This window comes from Mauremys reevesii, linkage group 4 (genome assembly GCF_016161935.1).
Source record: "Mauremys reevesii isolate NIE-2019 linkage group 4, ASM1616193v1, whole genome shotgun sequence".
Lineage (NCBI taxonomy): Eukaryota > Metazoa > Chordata > Testudines > Geoemydidae > Mauremys > Mauremys reevesii.
Window position 1 is genome coordinate 80,725,514 of NC_052626.1, and position 20,101 is coordinate 80,745,614.

The 20,101-nt window shown below is 41.0% G+C and overlaps 1 protein-coding gene across 2 annotated transcripts; it reads left to right on the plus strand.

Moving 5' to 3' along the window:
* Positions 1 to 390: 390 nt before the first annotated feature.
* Positions 391 to 17,033, plus strand: LOC120404837 (APAF1 interacting protein). Of its 2 annotated transcripts, none has more exons than XM_039537845.1 (7): positions 391 to 533; positions 4,684 to 4,784; positions 7,598 to 7,646; positions 10,771 to 10,888; positions 13,053 to 13,188; positions 15,613 to 15,780; positions 16,478 to 17,033. In XM_039537845.1, the coding sequence occupies exons 4-7, from the start codon at positions 10,780 to 10,782 to the stop codon at positions 16,575 to 16,577; spliced, it is 513 nt and encodes a 170-aa protein (XP_039393779.1). In that variant the 5' UTR covers positions 391 to 533; positions 4,684 to 4,784; positions 7,598 to 7,646; positions 10,771 to 10,779; the 3' UTR covers positions 16,578 to 17,033. The 2 variants fall into 2 exon arrangements, with proteins under 2 accessions (XP_039393779.1, XP_039393778.1); XM_039537844.1 differs by lacking the exon at positions 391 to 533 and adding an exon at positions 982 to 1,090.
* The last annotated feature ends 3,068 nt before the right edge of the window (positions 17,034 to 20,101 follow it).

Genomic DNA, 20,101 nt, shown 5'->3' on the forward strand with positions numbered 1-20,101 from the left:
TAGATGAGTGTTGCAAGGGTCAGAAATTCATTTGTAAAAAAACAGGAGTACTTGTGGCACCTTAGAGACTAACACGGCTGCTACTCTGAAAAAAAATTCATTTGTGTCCAGCATCTGCCCAGGGCAGGGCTTCGGGTGGTGGTTCGGATTTGATTTCCCCATAATATCCTTCGTTTCAGGTATTGCCAAACCTGAGCGTTCAAAAATCACCAGAGCCCCAAGATAATGTGATAAACGTAAAACGCTTGATTTTTTTAATAATACATTTGGGGGTTGTTTGCTATCTAGTTTATGTGCCGTTGGGGTTCACTGGGATCACATGTTCAGGCTCTCCGCCGCCGTGACAAACGCATTTTTTTTAATGACAAGCGAGATTCACACCTAACTCCAGAAGCTGGGGATTTAAAGCGAAACCCACGGTACAGTCACAAGCCTTGGCAACAGTGATTGGCACTTTGCGGCTCGGCCCCATCGCACCAAGCGAGGTCCGAGGAGGGCCCTGCCCGAGAGCGCTCAGGAGAGCTGGGTCTAAGGTGAGAGACGGCGGCTGCATACGATAGACCGGGGCCTGTGTCCATCAAGCGGGATGCACAATAGGAGGCGCCTTCTGCCACCGCCTTCCTTGGTGCCCCGGGGCCAGATGTCCCCGCGTCGCCGGCACCGGTGTCCAGGCGCATCACCCAGGTCTGCCCTAGGTCAGGCCCCCGCTGTCCGGGCCGGGGTTGAGCGCAAATAGTCTGGGCACATGTCTCTCCCCAATGGAGAAGGGGGCGTCTCGCCTCCCCCTGGGGCCGCCTCAGCCACTCGGATTCGGGGCGGGGACCGGAGGTTTATGCTCCTACACCCGCCTAACCGCGCCTCCCCCCGGGCAGCGCCTCCCCAGCAATTGCGGGACAATCCCGCCCTGGGGCTGCCTCCGCCCTGCCGGAGCGGGGACCCCCCCCGGAGCCGGTCCCTGCCTGCGCCGGGGATGAGGAAGGACCCCGGGGTCCTCCCCAGCGCTGTGCGTCCAGGCGGCGCCATGGCTGCGGCTGGGGGCGGCCTCTGCTGCCCGCGCGGAGGCGGTTGCGTGGCCGGGGATGCATCGCAGGTAGGCGCGGGGGCCTCGGCATCTGGGGGCCGCGACCTCCCCAGCGCGGGGCCCGGCTTGGCAGCGTGCGCGGCGCGCTCGGTTGGTTCAGGGTCAGAAAGCTCCGCGCTCTGCAGGACCCAGCTCTTGGGGCCACGTTATAAATTGCATCGGGGATTGGTACTGACTGGGAGGGACGAGTGCCGCACGCTGAGTTGCCTGACACATTCCTGCAGCAGCTGAGATTTCTTTGGTGGTCACCCATCAAGTATTGATTGACCCATCCCAACTCAAAATCGGGCAAAATGAAAGCCTGATGTGGTGCATTCATAGTAGTTAAATAAGGGCCATAACTAAGGGTAAGATTTTGTCATGAATATTTTTAGTAAAAGTCATGGACAGGTCACAGGCAAAAAAGAAAATACCTGTGACAAAATGGGGATCTGTGGGTCCCCACACTGCCTGAAGCCGGCAGCTGCGCAGAGGCTAGGAGCTGCCTGCAGCAGCTGGGGGTTGTGGGGAATCTTTGCTGCCTGCAGTTCCAGGGGCCCCTGGTGCCTGGGGATTCCCCCACCATCTCCGGGAGCCCCCACTGCAGCAGACAAGAGGTCAGGGGATTCCCCTGCCAGCGGTGGCAGCCGGGATCTCTGGGGGTTCTGTGTCCGGGAGCTCAGGGGTACCCCGCTGCCCATGGCAGTTTGGAGTTCCTGGAGTTGCCAGAGACAGCAAGGGTACCCCGCAGCTCCCTGCCTCCGTGGGCGGCAGGGGACCCAACAGCTCCCAACCACCTCAGGCTGAAGTCACAGAGGTCACTGGAAGTCACAGAATCCGTGGCCTCAATGACTAAATTGGAGCCTTAACCATAATGCACCAAAATGTGTTTTAGTCAATTTTAGTTTTATAATCCGTTTATCAGTCTTAAATGTTCAAAAAATTTTCATACATAAGAGCAACTAGAACAAATCCTGTTTTGGGACAAACAAAGAAATCTATCTTGGGACAAATCTTGGATACATTTATCTGTATTTTTAACTTCATTTAGATTATGTATGTCAATAGTTGCTTTTACTAAATTACAGTATATGCTCGTTCATTAGTTGGATGGTTTATAAGCTGACCCCCCGATATGGTTAGGAAAAAATGGCAAAAACTGTATGACCCTTTCATAAGCCAACCCTATATTTCAGGGGTTGGCAAACTTTGGCTCCTGGCCCATCAGGGTAAGCCGCTGGCAGGTCGGGACATTTTGTTTACCTGGAGCGTTCACAGGCACGGAGCCCCCTCAGCTCCCAGTGGCCGCAGTTTTCCGCTCCCATTGGCTGGGAACAGCGAACCGTGGCCACAGGGAGCTGAGGGGCTCCATGCCTGCAGACACTCCAGGTAAACAAAATGTCAATGTATTAGATATTCAATTTAACAATTCATAGAGTTTAAAATCATCAGATTTTGGTGTAGACCCATTTATAAGCCGACCCCATGCTCTTTGAAGTGTCATTTTTTTTGCCAAAAATATTCGGCTTATGAACGAGTATATACGGTAAACATGCTTTAAAATATTGTAGCAATCCAAAGAATACTTGTGGTGATTTACTGCAAGGATCTGGTGCCTTAGAAACAGCTACTGTGAAATATCATCTGTATGATTTCTTCTGCAGATGTCTGGTTCATTGCACTTGTTTGTAAGGGAAAATATACATATTGTCCCTAAGATTTTGTCAAGACACATATTTAATACATTGCATATTCAACCTAGTGTCCTAAAATAGCATTGGTGGTCCACTGTCTTTTGGATTGTAAAGCTATTGAAAACTGTCTTCCAAAGTCCTAATAGGCTTATTAAACTTAATTAAATTAATTTAATTACATTAAACAAATTACTTTATAGTACAATATGAAAATTAATTTAACACATTTTGAGACCTTAAGATAGTACAAATGGTTGGAGTCAAATGGGAAAAACAATTTTTCCTTGACACCCTAGACTCTATTGCCTTTAAAAAAATAACTTTTAATAAAGTATCCAATTCCCAGATAGACAAAGTGGGTGAGGTAATATCGTTTATTAGACCAACTTCTGTTGGTGATGGAGACAAGCTTTTGAGCTTACACAGAGCACTTCTGGAGGTCTGGGAAACTTACTCAGAGTGTCACAGTTAAGTAAGTTTCCCAGACATGAAGAAAAGCTCTCAGTAGGCTCAAAAGCTTCTCTCTCTCACCAACAGAAGTTGGTCCAAAAGAGATTACCGTACTCACCTTGTCTCTCTAATATCCTGGACCAACACAGCTATTTTATGCATCTATTGTGCATATATAAATTGCGGCTCTTCACCCCAGAAACAGCTGCACATCAGTGTTGTAAGTAAAATCCATTAATATTGTAAATTCTAATAAGAGGACATTTCAACAACTTCCCTAACATTGGATACATAATAGTATTCATTTTCTGAGTGCTGTTATTTAGTATACTTCTTCCCTGTGTTTTTTAGTTTTATAGTCGACAGGTGCTCCATTTAGTATGTCTGATATTTGAACAGTAAAGCAAAGCTGAGCTGCAAAAGTCCCAGGTGAACTATGAATGAGTCTGTGACACAGTACTCACCCTCAGGAACTACATACATGTTTTTTTATTTAATAGTCCATTGTATTTATAAAATTAGTGATTATAATAAAATGTTTTCTCTGAAAGAAATATTAAAATGGAGCAATTAAGATGATAGGTAAGCAGCATCTGAGGCATTCTCGCGTCTTAAAATGGTAGGAATGTGAAGCTAGTCAAGTGATCTGGTGAGGTGAACATTCCTCTCTTGATATTATTTAAATGCTAATTAAAAAGAAAACAGATCTAAAACTTATACAGTATGATCCATACATATGCATAATCATAATTGATATAGCCCATTAATAAAATTAGGACTTTTGTTATTGTAATTCAAATTTAAATCTTGCAAAATAACCCTACACAAAAATCATTCAAGAGGACGATGTATGTATCACACAGACTTTTAAAAGCATGTCATACACATACTCCTAGAAATGATGGGAAACATTCCTTTATTTGGCACTCAGTGGCAACTCTTTGGTCGTGTGATATGAATTTACAATGCAAGTTTGTGGTAGTGGTTATGGTGGGATAGATGCATAGGAAGTTAGCCTATGTGTAACTTCACAAAGAGAAGAATTAATTGCCTTCAAAACATTTGAAGGATGTGAACACTAAGGATGGGCAAATGTATTTAGGGCATGGTAGGAGAAATAAGAAAAAAATTATGCTAGTTTGTGATCATAAGGATAGTTATCCTGTACTGGCAAAGGTCAGTGGATGGACTAGATGACCTAATCTTTCTCTTTTATTGCTAATCTTGGTGGGATCGATCTAAAGTTCATTGACTGCGCTGAGCTTTGGACCAGGCCTTCTAACTATGAATGCCATCTGATTTTTTGTTTTTTCTAACGTGGCCCACATGAAATGTCCAGGGCAGCACACAAACATGCCGTCAGTCTTTAGTTCAGGCACCAGTGAGGTTTTTTTGATTTTGAAGTCCTTCTGTATAAATCAGATATCATCTCACGCAATTGATTCCAACATTTATAAGTGGACAATTATTATTTTTAAGGACAAGTTACATCCAAGAAACCTGATTCCGGAGCTCTGTAAGCAGTTTTATCATTTAGGATGGGTCACAGGAACTGGTGGAGGAATCAGCTTGAAACATGGGTAAGTGGCGGTTTTGAAAGCGATAACTATACAGATGATGGGGTCAATTGAATAAGCAGTGAGTGCACTACAATTCATGAAGGATGGCTGAAATTCAGGAGTGAGGCATTAGACAAAGATATGTTGCAGAGATATCATTCTTGGTCTCTGAGGAGGAAGGAATACTTCTTGTATTCAGATAAATCCTGAAGACGTATTAATGGGAGATAATTTAGGCAGGTTGGGCAACAAGAAGACTTGCAGTAAACAATTTTTTGGTGTATATACAGTACTAAAAAGTATACAATTAGGGACCACTTTGCTATATAATTTTGCATGAAATTTACCATTGTCTATTCAGGTTGATAAGTTTGAAGTTAATAATGGATACAGAGCTCCTCGTAGTGGCCATTGAAAGAAAGGAACAGTAATCATAATTAAGGCTAAGTTTTAGTCACGGGTATTTTTAATAAAAGTCATGGACAGGCCACGGGCAGTAAACAAAAATTCATGGACCCGTGACCTGTCTATGACTTTTACTAAAAATACCCCTGACTAAAACTAGGGGGAGGACTCGGGGGGGAGGGTGCCTCGGGTGCTGGGGAGGGGGGCGCAGCCCAGGGAAGAGCTGCAAGTGCTGGGGGGGGCAAGTCATGGCCCGGGGGGCACTGGGGGTGCTGGGGCGGGGGGTGTGGGTGCTGGGGGGAGGCGTCGTGGCCTGTGGGGGGGGGCACAGATGCTGGGGGGGGGTTGGTGGGGCTGGGGCAGGCTTCCTACCCAGCTCCTGGGAAGCAGTGACCCCAGCTCCCTAGCTCTACGTGCTGCCTCCGCTCCGCCCCAAGCCCCAGTTCTGCAGCTCCCATTAGCTGGGAACCGTGGCCAATAGGAGTTGCTGCGACGGTGCCTGCGGGCAGAGGCACAAGTGGAGCTAGGAGCTCCCACCCCGCAGGTAAGCAGCGGCCCTGAGCCCCCACACACCCAAACTCCTGCTGCCGGGGGACAGGAGGGCCCTGAGACTGCCCCAGCAGCAGCCAGTGCGATTGACTCGGGGGCTGTCCAAGCTGCTCAGGTAGCTCCTGGGCCTGCCGCACAGGCTGCTGCAGAAAGTCACGAAATCCATGACTTCTGTGACAAATACAGAGCCTTAGTCATAATTACACCACAGATGCATTGTTAGTCCAAGATAAATATGATCTGAAGTCACAAAGTAGTGAAACACTGAGTACCCCTCACCTCACCACATGCATGCAACTACGTTGCTGTTCAAGCATCTGATCTGAAGTAGAGGACATTGATTTTAAAAGTGTGAGATTAAGCATCTCAAAAGACTGCTATATTTTTTACAGAGTATAATGGTGTATTAGTCTGAGCACAGTTAGAGCACATTTAGAACTGTCCTTACTTCTGAGGTGTGTGCTGACATTGACTACCTTTGTTGCCTTGGCCAGATTATTTAACCTCTCTGCCTCATTTTCTGTCTGAGACAAGGTGGGTGAGGTAATACCTTTTATTGGACCAGTTTCTATTGGTGAGAGAAACAAACTTTCATCATTGTTACTCGCTGGTGGAATCTAATTTAAAATAATTGCACTAGTTTGCATATAGCACAGTATATGGAAAATTGTTCTATTACTCTTAGTCAACTGTCCTACATTTCAAATACTGTATTCTATTGTCAGCTCTTCATTAAACATTTAATTTTAAAACAAGACATTTTTCTTTTCGAAAGGAGGTACGTAGCAATCAAATAGTAATTGCTTAACATTCTACTTTCTTAGTTATCTTGCTCATAGAATGGCACCAAGTATCAGTGAATTAAATTCATTACCTATTTGCAGTATTAATGTATTAATACTAATCCATTAAAACCACTTACTTTTTTATCGCAGATATCCTGTGTTTTGTCAAGATAAGTATACTATCTTGAAGGTTATATCTTATTCAAAGGACTCTGTCTACTCCATAAATATGAACTCCATATTTTCCTTAGGAAACTAATACAGTCTTTGTCCTGAAATTGTTGGAAATGTATCTGTAGATTTACTAATTGTTCACTAGGTGTCTCTATACTATAGATTTTAAAATAAGGCCTTTGAAGATGAATCGTGATTACAAATATTATCTGATATTTTATTTCCTTTTTATGGCCTTTACTGAAAATATTTCACATCCTATTTTTAAATAATTTTAATTTATGTAAAGTTGTTGAAATTCTTCATTCACATAAGCCTTGCAAGCTTTAGATATTTCCACTTGAACATAAATTGTTCAATTTATTGAATTGTTCAATGTTTTCTTCTGTGTGAATTAAATATATTTATTCATATATTAAAACATATATAATACAATTTAGTGGTTACCACATAAATAAGTGTATTTCCCAGTAACTAAAGGTGTTGACAAACACTAATTGCTAATTGAAATTAAGCTATAAATATAGGTTTGGCACTGTTTTTTTTCTTGCATCACTCAGTGTCTACTTGCAATTTCCCTTCTGTTTCACTTTGATTCTAACTAATGTGGGGTGTGGGTTTTTGTTTTTTTCCATCAGTGATACAAATATACTTAGTTAAATCTGTAGGCAGGTTGAAAGGGCTATTTATATCTTGGATATTCTCAGAGCTTCCAACTGCTCTAGTAAGATCAGTGTCACACATTGAAAACCATCTGTATGTGAATGTGTGCTGGGAGGACAAGTGCGGTTGCTCATCATGTGCTGTGTAAGTTAATTCTTTATCAATAAAGGGTACAGTACTAAAATGGCTCTAGCAAATTAGACAATTTGAAGAATATATTATCTCATACATGGAGCTAAATTCTATATCTTTTCCTAGAGATGAAATCTACATTGCGCCATCAGGAGTCCAAAAGGAAAGAATTCAAGTATGTAAAACTTTTATTTTTTACCTCAGAACTCATCCTTGAAAAGGAACAAAATTACTTGTAGTGAGCTGTTTATTCTGAATGTTCTTTCAAAGCAGTTTTGGGTTTTTTTTCTTGTTGTGAAGTCTGAAACACCTTATTATTACTGACTACCTTCCTGAGACCACTGATGATTTCTCCTAGTATTATGTGATCTCAGAGCAGCAATTCAGTACTTGTTCAGTGGCATATGTAGGTTACTCCTTTTGAGTTTTCTTGTCCTAAATTAGTACTGACCATGAGATCTGAAATCTCCTTCATCCCCAGATTTGTTCTGGAACAGCCCAACATTCTGCTAGTTTGCTACTGTTTTAGTTAACAATGTATACATGCAATTGGGTAACTGTGTGTTAAAGCTTCTGTTCTAAATATTTTTATTAGGGCTTTCGATTAATCGCATTTAACTCACGTGATTAACTCAAAAATTAATAGTGATTAAAAAATTAATTGCAGTTTTAATTGCACTGTTAATCAATAGAATACCAATTGAAATTTAGTAAATATTTTGGATTTTTTTCTACATATTTATATATATTGTATTCTGTGTTGTAACTGAAATCAATGTGTATTATTTTTTGTAACAAATATTTGCACTGTAAAATTTAGAAACAGAAGAAATAGTATTTTTCAATTCACCTTGTACACATACCATAATGCAATTTCTTTGTCATGAAAGTGCAACTTACAAAGGAAGATTTTTTTTTTGTTACATAACTGCACTCAAAAACAAAATAATATAAAACTTCAGAGCCTACAAATCCACCCAGTCCTACTTCTTGTTCAGCCAATTGCTAAGACAAACAAGTTTGTGTACATTTACAGGAAATAATGCTGCCCTCTTCTTATTTACAATGTCACCAGAAAGTGAAAACATTTTGTAGCTGCCATTGCAAGCTATTTATGTGCTAGATATTCTAAATATTCGTATGCCCCTTCATGCTTCTGCTACCATTCCAGAGGACATGCTTCCATGCTGATGACACTAATTTAAAAAAATAATTTGTTAATTAAATTTGTGACTGAATTCCTTGGGGGAGAATTGTATGCCCCCAGCTCTGTTTTACCTGCATTCTGCCATATATTTCATGTTATAGCTGTCTCAGATGATGACCCAGCACACATTTTTCATGTTCAGAACACTTTCACTAGAGATTTCACAAAACGCAAAGAAGGTACCAATGTAAGATTTCTAAAGATAAATACAGCAGGCGACCCAAGGCTTAAGAATCTGAAGTGTCTTCCAAACTCTGAGAGGGTTGAGGTGTGGGGCATGCTTTCAGATGTCTTAAAAGAGCAACACTCTGATTCGGAAACTACAGAACCCAAAACACCAAAAAAGAAAATCAACTTTCTGCTGGTGGCATCTGACTCAGATGATAAAAATGAACATGCGTCGGTCCACACTGCTTTGGATTATTATTGATCAGAACCCGTCATCAGCATGGACTCATGTCCCCTGGAATGGTGGCTGAAGCATGAAGGGACATATGAATCTTTAGCGCAGCTGGCATGTAAATATCTTGCGACACCGGCTACAGCAGTGCCAAGAGAATGCCTGTTCTCACTTTCAGGTGACGTACACAAGAAACAGGCAGCATATCTCCTGCAAATATAAACAAACTTGTCTGAGTGATTGGCTGAACAAGAAGTAGGACTGAGTGGACTTGCAGGCTCTAAAATTTTACACTGATTTTTTTTAACATAATTCTACATTTGTAAGTTCAACTTTCATGATAAAGAGATCACACTACAGTTACTTGTATTAGCTGAATTGAAAAATACATTTTTTTGTTTTTTTACAGTGCAAATACTTGTAATCAAAAATAAATATACAGTGAGCACTGTACACTTTGTGTTCTGTGCCTTTCATAATGACAGGTTTCAGAGTAGCAGCTGTGTTAGTCTGTATCCGCAAAAAGAACAGGAGTACATGTGGCACCTTAGAGACTAACGAATTTATTTGAGCATAAGCTTTCATGGGCTACATCCCACTTCATCGGATGTATCTGTATCTGCATGCATCCAATGAAGTGGGCTGTAGCCCATGAAAGCTTATGCTCAAATAAATTCGTTAGTCTCTAAGGTGCCACAAGTACTCCTGTTCTTTTTGTATTCTGTGTTGTAATTAAATATATTTGAAAATGTAAAAAACATCCAAAAATATTAAAATAAATGGTATTCTCTTATTGTTTAACTGTGTGATTAATCACAATTTTTTTAATCGTGTGATTAAATTGCTATATTTAATTGCTTGACAGCCCTAATTTGTATTTGTTTGTATGTAAATCTTTCTTTCTCTAGGGCTGCTCTGTAGACAGATAGGATCTCCCCAGATCAAGATGACCTTAGTCCAGTGGTGGCCCATGGACCGAATGCAGCTCACCAGGGTAATCTAATTGCAGGCCGCCATTCCCAGCCAATGGGAGTTGTGGGAAGCGGTAGGCCGCAGGGACATGCTTGCTGCTGCTTCCCGCAGCTCCTACTGTCCGGGAACGGCAAACTGCAGCCACTGGGAGTTGTGAGGGGCTGTGCCTGCGGGCGGTCAATGTCAGATAAATGTCTTGCAGCCCACAATCAGATTACCCTGATGGGCCACAGGTTGCCCACCACTGCCTGAGTCTATCTCAGTTCCTCTCCCTTAAGAATAAAAACAGAAGAACTGCTGGAGATGAATAGTAAATACTGCCAGCTGATTTATGATGCTAGGGACTCCTCTGAAACAGAAACGTATGTGGAGTAAGAATCACTACTCCACATCTCCATCTGAGATAATACAATAAAGGATGATAGGAATCCTCTTCCTGATTGAGACTTGGGTTTCCACATAATGATCATTAAATGTATTTGCAGAAGAAAAGAGAGGGGGAAAGATATATTCTGGCATGATGCATAATTGATTTTAAATAAAAAAATCTTTGTGCTTAATCTCATGGAGTAATTGTTTAAGAACAGTTTATTAATGCAAAAATACCATTTATGTAAAGCTGCCAAAAGCAAGCCTGTTTTCTAGGTATCTCCCCAGAAGAAAAGTAAATCTATTTTGGGGAAGAGTGTCCCAGTTTAAGCAGTTCTACCTCTCTCACAGCCCGAAGATATGTTTGTTTGTGACATAGAAGAACGGGACATCAGCAGCCCTCCACCACACAAGAAACTAAAGAAAAGCCAATGCACGCCTCTCTTTATGAATGCTTACACCATGAGAGGTATGCAATAAATGAATTTGAGTCAGACAATAATAAATCAATATAAATCAGTTCATGAAATGGAAACTCCTAAGTCATAAGTGTAGCGTCACTGGAATTTAATATTGCCTTAATTGGAAAATACTGTTGTAGCTAAATTTGTAGACTCATGGCCTTGCAGAAGTTTCATACCAATAGATTTTAGGCCATATTACAATCTTTTGCAGTTGTAAAGGTTAGCAATTGTAATAGCTAGTACAGTGGTGTAAGAAATGTAAAGCTATTAAGATTCCAAATTATTGACAGAACATGTATTTACTTTACAATTATAAATATTTTGAAAAACAAAACTTTTCCCTTTTCTCTAATTACAGTACAGGCCAAGTCATGAGTTTAGGATTCTATTTCTCTTGCATCTGTTGATATCAGAAATGCCAGAAATAGTACAGCGAGTGCAACTCTCACAATTGTTTGCTACATTAAGTGGAAGCAGCATGCCCCACATCAGTACTTTGAGAGAAACAAACCCACATGGGATCTAGTAATAGGCATGACATTTCATGCCTGACTGCAGTAAACTTGGATTAGAGGCCCTGTTTGTCTGTCTACTATTTCAATCCAATTCATCCTAATGTGAAAAAGACAATTTAATCTCTTTATCTAATGCCTCTGGTCCCATTTAGAAATATATATTAATCTAACACTTATGCACTTTCTACACATTTTTATCAGTTTAATTTAATGGAATTTGATTTTAGCAGCAGTTGAAGGTTTTATGCAATTGTATGAGATTTGTGTCTTTTGTCCTCCTTCCTGCCCCCCTTCTCGCCCCCCCCCCCCCCAAAAAAAAAAGATTTTAGGAGTCTATTCTTGTTTTCATGTAAAGGAAACTTGCACATGGAGAGCCTTTGCATATCCAAAGGAAAACTTGCAATTTTCAGCAACATTGCAGGTTATACCTTGTGATTCCTGTGCTTGACCTTTCCACCACACCACAATATAAAAATAAAATGATTGAAAGTGATGTCAGGGAACCAATATGCTCCAGAGCAGGGGTGAAAGTAACTCCGGACAGTTACTGGTATGGGGCCGGGGCGGAATCTCGGGCAGAAGTAGGGTGACCAGGTGTCCTGATTTTATAGGGACAGTCCTGATTTTTGGGTTTTTTTCTTATATAGGCTCCTATTACCCCCCCCCCCCCCCATCCCAATTTTTCACACTTGCTGTCTGGTTGCTCTAGGCGAAAGGGGCGGGGATGGGGGTCAGCATCCCCCTGCCAGCCCTTCCAGGCCACCTGGCCCGCGCTGCCCAGGACTCCCGTGGCAATTTAAAGGGCCCGGGGCTCCGTACGCTGCTGCCATGGTAGCAGCAGCAGCAGCATCCGGAGCCCCGGGCCCTTTTAAATCGCTGGCCACAGTGCAGCTGCTCCCTTTGACCTCCCTCCCCTGCCTGTCAGCAGCCGAATGGGGGACAAAAGGGGCAGAGATGTTAAAGCAATGCTGGGTCCTTTGCCATGGCAGCACTTTAACGTTGTTGCACCCCCCTCGTTGGCCCTGCCAGGGGGGCGCAGCAACACTAAAACGCTGCCGCAGCAGCTCTTTAATGTCCCTGCCCCTTTTTTCCTCCCCTGTCAGCGGCCCTGCTGCTACAGACCCTACATACCATACGGGCCGGTGCGGGTTCTTACCAGTACTCCGTACTGGCCCATACCAGCTCGCTTTCACCCCTGCTCCAGAGAGAAATAGCTGTACATCAAAGAAACTCTCCTTCTCTTCTGAGTTCTTTCAGTCTTCTTTGCACTCTTCTGCCACAAATAAGTCAAATTTTTAATTCTTTAGAACCTCAGCGCACTTTGGTGATGTAATTAAAATGTTTCAGTCATATCAGCAGATGGAAATGTAAAATAGATCCGTGAGGGAAAGGTTTGCCTGGAAGTTGCACTAAAACCATCCACTGACACCCTAAAGATAGCTCTCACTGTTCTTTGTAGATTACAGAATACTTCCTATTAACATACCTTTTGGTTGCTCTAAAGAACTAACTATGTTCCTTGTCTAGTCCATTAGCAAGGATGTTCAGCTGAAGGGTTGAAATTTATTTTCACATGTCAGTTTATCTTAATGGAAGGTAGGGAGTCACATTTCAATATGAAATACAGAGGCATCCCTTTTCCTTCTCCTTCTAGGAGCTGGAGCTGTGATCCATACTCATTCAAAAGCTGCTGTCATGGCTACCCTTCTCTATCCAGGAAGTGAGTTTAGAATTACCCATCAGGAAATGATAAAAGGAATCAAGAAATGCACTTCAGGAGGGTATTACAGGTAGATTCCCATTTACAAGACTAATCCGGCATACACTGTTTCTGCTAAATGTCGTCTTCAAAAATGTCAGTGTCTTTTGTGGTGTCAGCATTCAAGTGAGCAATATTTGTAATTAAGTCAGAGGAATGTTCACTAAGGGGCTGATTTAAATAAAACTCACCATGCTTTTCTTGGAGCAAAGCTAAAATCCAGTTGAGGAACATTAAACTGATTAGAGAAGAACAGTATTTTCCAGTGTTATGAATTTTCCTTGCATTTCAATTTTCTGCTTTTATTGTGAATTTGAGTGACTCTGTGTACTAACAAAAGATGAGAGGCTGCCGTTTTTTAATACTGATGCCAGATATGGTGAAAAGATAGCAGTCCCAGTTTCCAGCATGCTGTCTCGGGGTGACCCTAACCTGATGAAAAGAAAACACCCTATGGCTAGGGTTAAAAAGTAACAAGATTTTGTGTGGTGGTTCTCACAAAGCATTGAGTTGGGACTAGCACACTCATTTCAGATAGTGTGACAACAAGATGAGAAATTATGGGGTGTTAAAGGTATACACCTCTGCACTTTCTTGGTGTTAATTTTGTAACTAACATTTTTCCCAAAAACTTTTGTGAAGGCAGAAATGCATTGAGGTATTTGCATTTTTAATGTATGGCAAAGGCACCTGATAGCACTGGATAGGCACTTTTTATCTTGAATTTTGTATAAAAATTAATCCTTTTTTGGATCCAATTTTCAGGGGGTGTTTCTGGGTGGTGTTTTCTGGTGGTTGTTCAGGTAAATATTAAGGATGGGATTTTCAAAATATTTATCATTGGCCTAAATCTGATCTCACTGAAGTCAGCAGAAATTTTACCTTTGACTTAGTGGAAGCAGAGTCTGATTAAACAGTTTTGAAAATCCCCAACCCTCAATTATCTCAGGAAATCTTTAAAAAAAGAGTAGCATGAGCCTGGTCTCTCTCAATTTTTCTCTCAATAATAAAATAATACTTGACATGTGCAATCCATCATTTATCTAAGAATCTTTGTAGAGCTTAATTCTCACAAACAACCTTGTGAAGCTGGTAAGTGGTTTTATAGAATCACACAGCCAGTGGCAGAGCTGGGACTAGAACCTAGGAGATGTTGCTCCCAGTCATCTGTTCTAACTACTAGCCAACGCTTCAGCTCTTCTTTTAATTTCTAGGCTGTATGTGACTAGTAGGTGAGCTCACAAACATCACTACAGTTGTTTCATTCATTAGACTGTAGAGTGCTTTGGGATGCCTTCAGCATGAAAGACTGTATAGAACCAGATTTTCTCTCTTTCTATAAATAAACACATCAAATACTAGATTTACTACTTTCAGCATTGCTTCATATCTATAATGTAGCTCCATCTTTTTTGAAGATGTTCTCCCACCATCTACTCAAAAAATACCTGTATGATCTTGATGGTGAATCTGGATTTGAACTAGAGATTTATTATATCTATTTAAACAAGTTTCAGCAAATATTAATTAATGTTCAAACAATGCCAAATATCCTAGTCTCTCTTTGCTACACACTATTGTGCAAGTTCCACTGAACAGCATGCAGCATCTTGCCTATAGTGCAGTGGTTCTCAAACTATTGTTTGCAGATTGCATGAATCCCACTGAGGACTCTGTCACAACAGAGAAACATCTTTAATTAGTCAAGCACTGACACTTCTTTCTACCTGTATCCTTGGGCAGGACTCTGTCAGGGTTTCCAAAGTCTTTTTTAGGCCAACCAAATCTAGACATTTTAATCCTGAGTGGCCGCTTCATATCTTTCTTTATTAAGTGTTTTTTTTTTTTTTAATAAATTCAGCCATGATCAAGTTAGTAGATGTTGCCAGTATCGGAGGGGTAACCAACACAGAAGAGGACAGACCAAAACTGCTAAGTGACTCAGACTGATGAAAGTAGTAAGGGCAGGCAATGAAAGGAGATTTAGTGCTGAGAAAAGTAAATTTCTAAATCTGAGGAGAGAGAATAAACAGCAGATACAAAATAATGATATGTAGGCAAGCAGTTACACAAAGTGCATTAAAATATTTTTATTTTCTTTTGTCCTGAATACTGTTCAAGTATTCCCAGCGTAGTGTAACCCAGCACTATAGCTTTCATAGGGAAGGTGGTTGTATCAGGTTTTGAACTAGAAGTGTCCTTGAGAGGATATAACATCGCATTGTTCACAAGATGAAAGAGTTTGAGAATCACTGTTAAAGATGTTATCAAATCCTCTGCAAATAATGAAGGGATTCCTCAATTGGGGAAAGCTTAGGACAATGGCTCTTAGATGTGGAAAAGAACTGCTATATCATCCATGCCATGTAAGAGCAGGAACAGAGTAATCTCCTGATAGAGAACACTTCAGAACGCATTAGTTTCTAATTGCAATAATACTTCATTTTCTATTTAGATATGATGATAAGTTAGTGGTCCCCATTGTTGAGAACACACCAGAGGAGAAGGATCTCAAGGAACGAATGGCACATGCAATGGATGAATACCCAGACTCTTGTGCTGTATTGGTCAGACGTCATGGAGTTTACGTATGGGGAGAAACATGGGAAAAAGCCAAAACCATGTAAGTGCAATTTAAAGGTCATATCTGTTGCCATAGTAGCCCTGATATATTAATGGAGGTAGAATCACTGCATATGCATCCCAGCCACAGTTGATAGTTCCCTCTCTTGGCTCACACCACCAGTGCCAATTGTCCCAGTCTACGGGGTTCCTGACAACTTCTTTTCATGTGGGAAGGGCCCTCCCCATATACACATCAGCTTCCAGGGAAGATCTCCAAGTTGCTTACATGGGCCCCTAGCAGTACCCTCCTCAACAGCCTCAGCCTACAGAGTCACACATGATGGACTGTTTTAAATAATATTTTTTTTCCCATAAATGGGAGTCATTTCCCCACCTGCCAGTGGAGAGCTGTGCAGCACAAAGCCTGGGCACCACAGAGGCCTGGCTAACCCTCCCCCACCAGAGACTTTAATGTGGAGGTGGAGTGACTATTGCAATAAAGTGATAACAAATGTGAAAAATCAGGATGGGGGTGGGGAATAATAGACACTTATATAAGAAAAAGCCCCAATATCAGGACTTTCCCTATAAAATCGGGACATCTGGTCACCCTAGATAGCGGGAGTGTGCTGGTGCCTGACCACTGTGCTATCAATGCTCAGTGTATAGAAGAAAAATGTTCACTTTTTAAACATATGCAACTTCCTAAAGATGTGACCCAACTCCATATTTCTCCTGTTCTGTTTTTACTGAAGGTGCGAATGTTATGATTACCTGTTTGATATCGCAGTACAGATGAAGCAGCATGGACTAGATCCTGCAAAACATCCAGCTGAAGAAAACGGGATTGTATAAACTACTACAACACGGTTCTGTACCCCCACCCACCCAAAATTGCAGTGCAAAAAGTGGAAATGTATTTGCCAACCTTTCAAGCGTTTATAACTCAGCGCCCTTCTACTGCATCTAGTAGTCTGCTTTGTCTGTCAAAAGGTGAATTATAGCTTAAGTGTTTAATAACAGCAAGTGGAGGAAACATAGCCCCCAATCCTGCAAGCTGATCTGTGCGAACAGACCCTTATGACCAGGTCTACAGGATCAGGGCCATGCATAGCAATTCTGCTTCAGGGCTGGGTTTTTTCCCTTCAGTAGCAATTGTTGAATGCCATTTGATTAATTTCAATGGGCATGGTGGGTCACTTGTGTACCTTGGACAGAAAAACTACAGTGGATTTGGCTCCCTGTTGCCAAAGAATCAGTGTTTAATAGTAGCTGAAACTGTCTTAAAATTAAATGTCTCATAAAATGTAACTATCAGATTATCATTTTTGTAGCTGTTTAAATATATAAAAACATTAAATCAGTCTCTGAATGTTTTAAGCAGAATAAAGGAATTCAGAGCAGAAACCTTAACTCCACCTCAGTGTGCCTGACTTTGATAGAGCAGCATATAATACACATAGGGTAACCGTACACAGTCAGTTGTGCCTCCTATCTCTCTCTCAGGAATCAGGGCCTGCAGCAGAGGTAGTCTGGAGGGGCCAGCAGGCTGGCTCTTAAGCCAGCAGCAGCTTACTGGCTGTTCAGTGCTCATTCCCACTGTTGTGCCTGCTCTTACGTTACTGCCTTGCACCCAGCCTTGTCTCTGTCTTACCCCTGCCTTGAACCTGCTTGCCTGCTACCCTGTTTGCTCCAGTTCTTGATCTCTGGCTTGATCTTTGGCTCCGGCTTCTAACTCCTGGCTTGACCATCAGCTCTGGTATTTAGCTCCTGACCCGTGGCTCTGGCTTCTGATTACTGACTCTGGCTTGACCCGTGGCTATGGTATCCAGTTCCTGCCCTCTGGCTTGAGCCTTAGCTCTGGTATCTAGCTCCTGACCCTTGGCTTCAGCTTCTGATTACTGACTTCAGCCTTGATCCACAGGTTTGGGTGTTCCTAATCCACCACGCAACTCTCAGATTCTGCTGCACATGGCCCAAGCCAGAAGAGGGCGTTATTCCACTCATTTGACAGCTGGATTCTACTAGTTATTCTTGACTGTGAGCTGGTTTGGAAGGAAAGGAGGGAGAGGTTTTTAAAAAAAAAAAAATTGCTGTGGATGAATATCTTCCAAAAATCACTTTTGATTTTCTCACTGCAATTCTAAGTTTCTGAAATGCTCCACCTGCCAATGAAAAAAAAAATTAAACTACTTTTTTTTTGCTCTTACAACTTTCTCTTTATAACGTCACAATCATGTACATTTTTTTTTATTATTATTTTGTAGAGTGGTGGGTTTGGTGTGGAAAACCTTAGGTGGTGCTGCAAATAAGTATTGAGCACAAATACACACTGATAAATTATAGTAAAAGATTGTAACTTTTTAATTTTCTTCTGCAACTTCTCTCTGTATTGAAATGATTTTTATTTATTAATTATTATTTTTGCCATCATAATTGCCTGCACTTGCTCTCTCAAAAGAGGGTTTTGGTTTGGTCAGACTTGGACATTTATTTTTGAAAGTCAATAAAAAGGGTAATGAAGATGTAGAGATGATGTGGGCAACAGTTCAGTCTCTATCTTCTGTTAAGTATATACTGGAAAAAGATACTAGGCACCATTATCGATGAAGGATTAATATATTTTAATTGTGATGTCTCTTTTATATTGTGAGATACTGCATTTTTTCTAGATCTGCTTCTAAATATTTAGCTGTGTGCTGGATTGTGGATCATAATTTCTGCAGGACTAATGACCCATGGTGGTTCTGTTAATAGTTGTCTGTTGCCGCCCAAGTAGAAAATTTCATTATCAGTTGACAAAATCTACACCACTGGGCTTGATACTTTTTTTAAAAAATTGCAGAATTCAAAAATTCAATATGAAGCCTGAAGCACCAGTTGAACTATTAATTTGTTCCTAAGTGGTGTTAATCTTTTTTTTTTTTTTTTTTTTTTTTTAAATCAAGCCTGTAACTGATCACCTTAGAATCCTCTGCTAACTTAGATTCTCTTCTGAACTAAGAAAAAGCTAACAATTCTATAGTTTGCCTGTGTGAATGAGTTACTACAAGACTGATATTCTGTCTTAATTTTTCCTTCACAAAGGAATTCACTTTCAATAAGATCTTGTTAAAGACCATTAGTGTTTTAAAACAGCTTGATAAATGTCCTTATGACCACAGTTAACCACGGTAAAATTTCATCAAATGTCATGATTCAGGATATATACAATGCCATGAGGGTCAAAAAGTACATTATTCACTGAAATACAGTATTCCATAATAGTGCATTTTAGTATCTTCTTCCACTATATTGGGGAATGGCCAGTGTTGGAAGCAAGGTATCAGTTTGGATGGACTAATGGTCTGATCAGATAGAGTAATTATGTTTCTATGAATACTCTTTAAATCAAGAGCTACAGTATATAGAAATAAATTTTACTTTGTTCTATGAAAAAGATCAGTTGACTCTTTATTTTATTTTTATGTATGCCATAATGTCGACAGTCAGACTTGCCTTTTAGGGTGAGGAGAAATTCTCTCCCTTTTTTGTCTCTTGTGACCTTCTGCAGTTGTTCTCCCATGCCTACTTAGAAACAAATTGTGGTGAGCTAAACTTGTCCTACAAATATGATGTTCTGTCTTGATCGACATTGGACTTTGTGATGTGACCAAAGGTCTGCGAATAGGCATGTTTAGTTAGGAATGACTTAATTGCAGGGAACATACCCACTATACATTTTGTAGGAAAATATACTGTTCTCTCCTTGGAAGAATTGAAGTACTTTCAACAGGAAGTAGTTAATCTTTCATCCCTTCAAATTCTCCTATCCTGCCCCTCCTTGAATAAGTTCCTTGAAAGAACTGCAGCCCTGGTGAATGTTTAGATGGACCCCGTCTGTCTCTGCGAGATGGAGTCTAAAGCCATGTCTAAACTACCACTTATGTCGGCAACATTTACGTCACTCAGGGGTGTTAAAAAATACCTTTGAGCAACATAAGTTTTGCCAGCATAAGTAGCAATGTGCACAGTGCTATGTTGGCAAGAGAGCTTCTCCCGCTGTCATAAGTACTGTCACTCATTGAGGTGGTTTTATTGTGTTGACAGGAGAGCTCTCTCCTGTTGATATAGAGCGGCTACACTGTAAGCTCGGTAGTGTAGAAATGGCCTAAAATGACCTCACACAAACTTCTACAGCAAAATTCACCGAGGAAAGCCTCAGTTTTGTTTTTCATTTCCCGCTTTCTACAAGTGACCAAATTTGGCTGTTCTTGGATACCTTACACTATTTAGGAAATACAGCTATTGCACCGAGTCTGAGTTATCGCAGGTTCTTAATTATTTCTGTTTCCCCTATAATTCACCCTCTACTTTAAGAAAACAAACTTCTGCTGGTA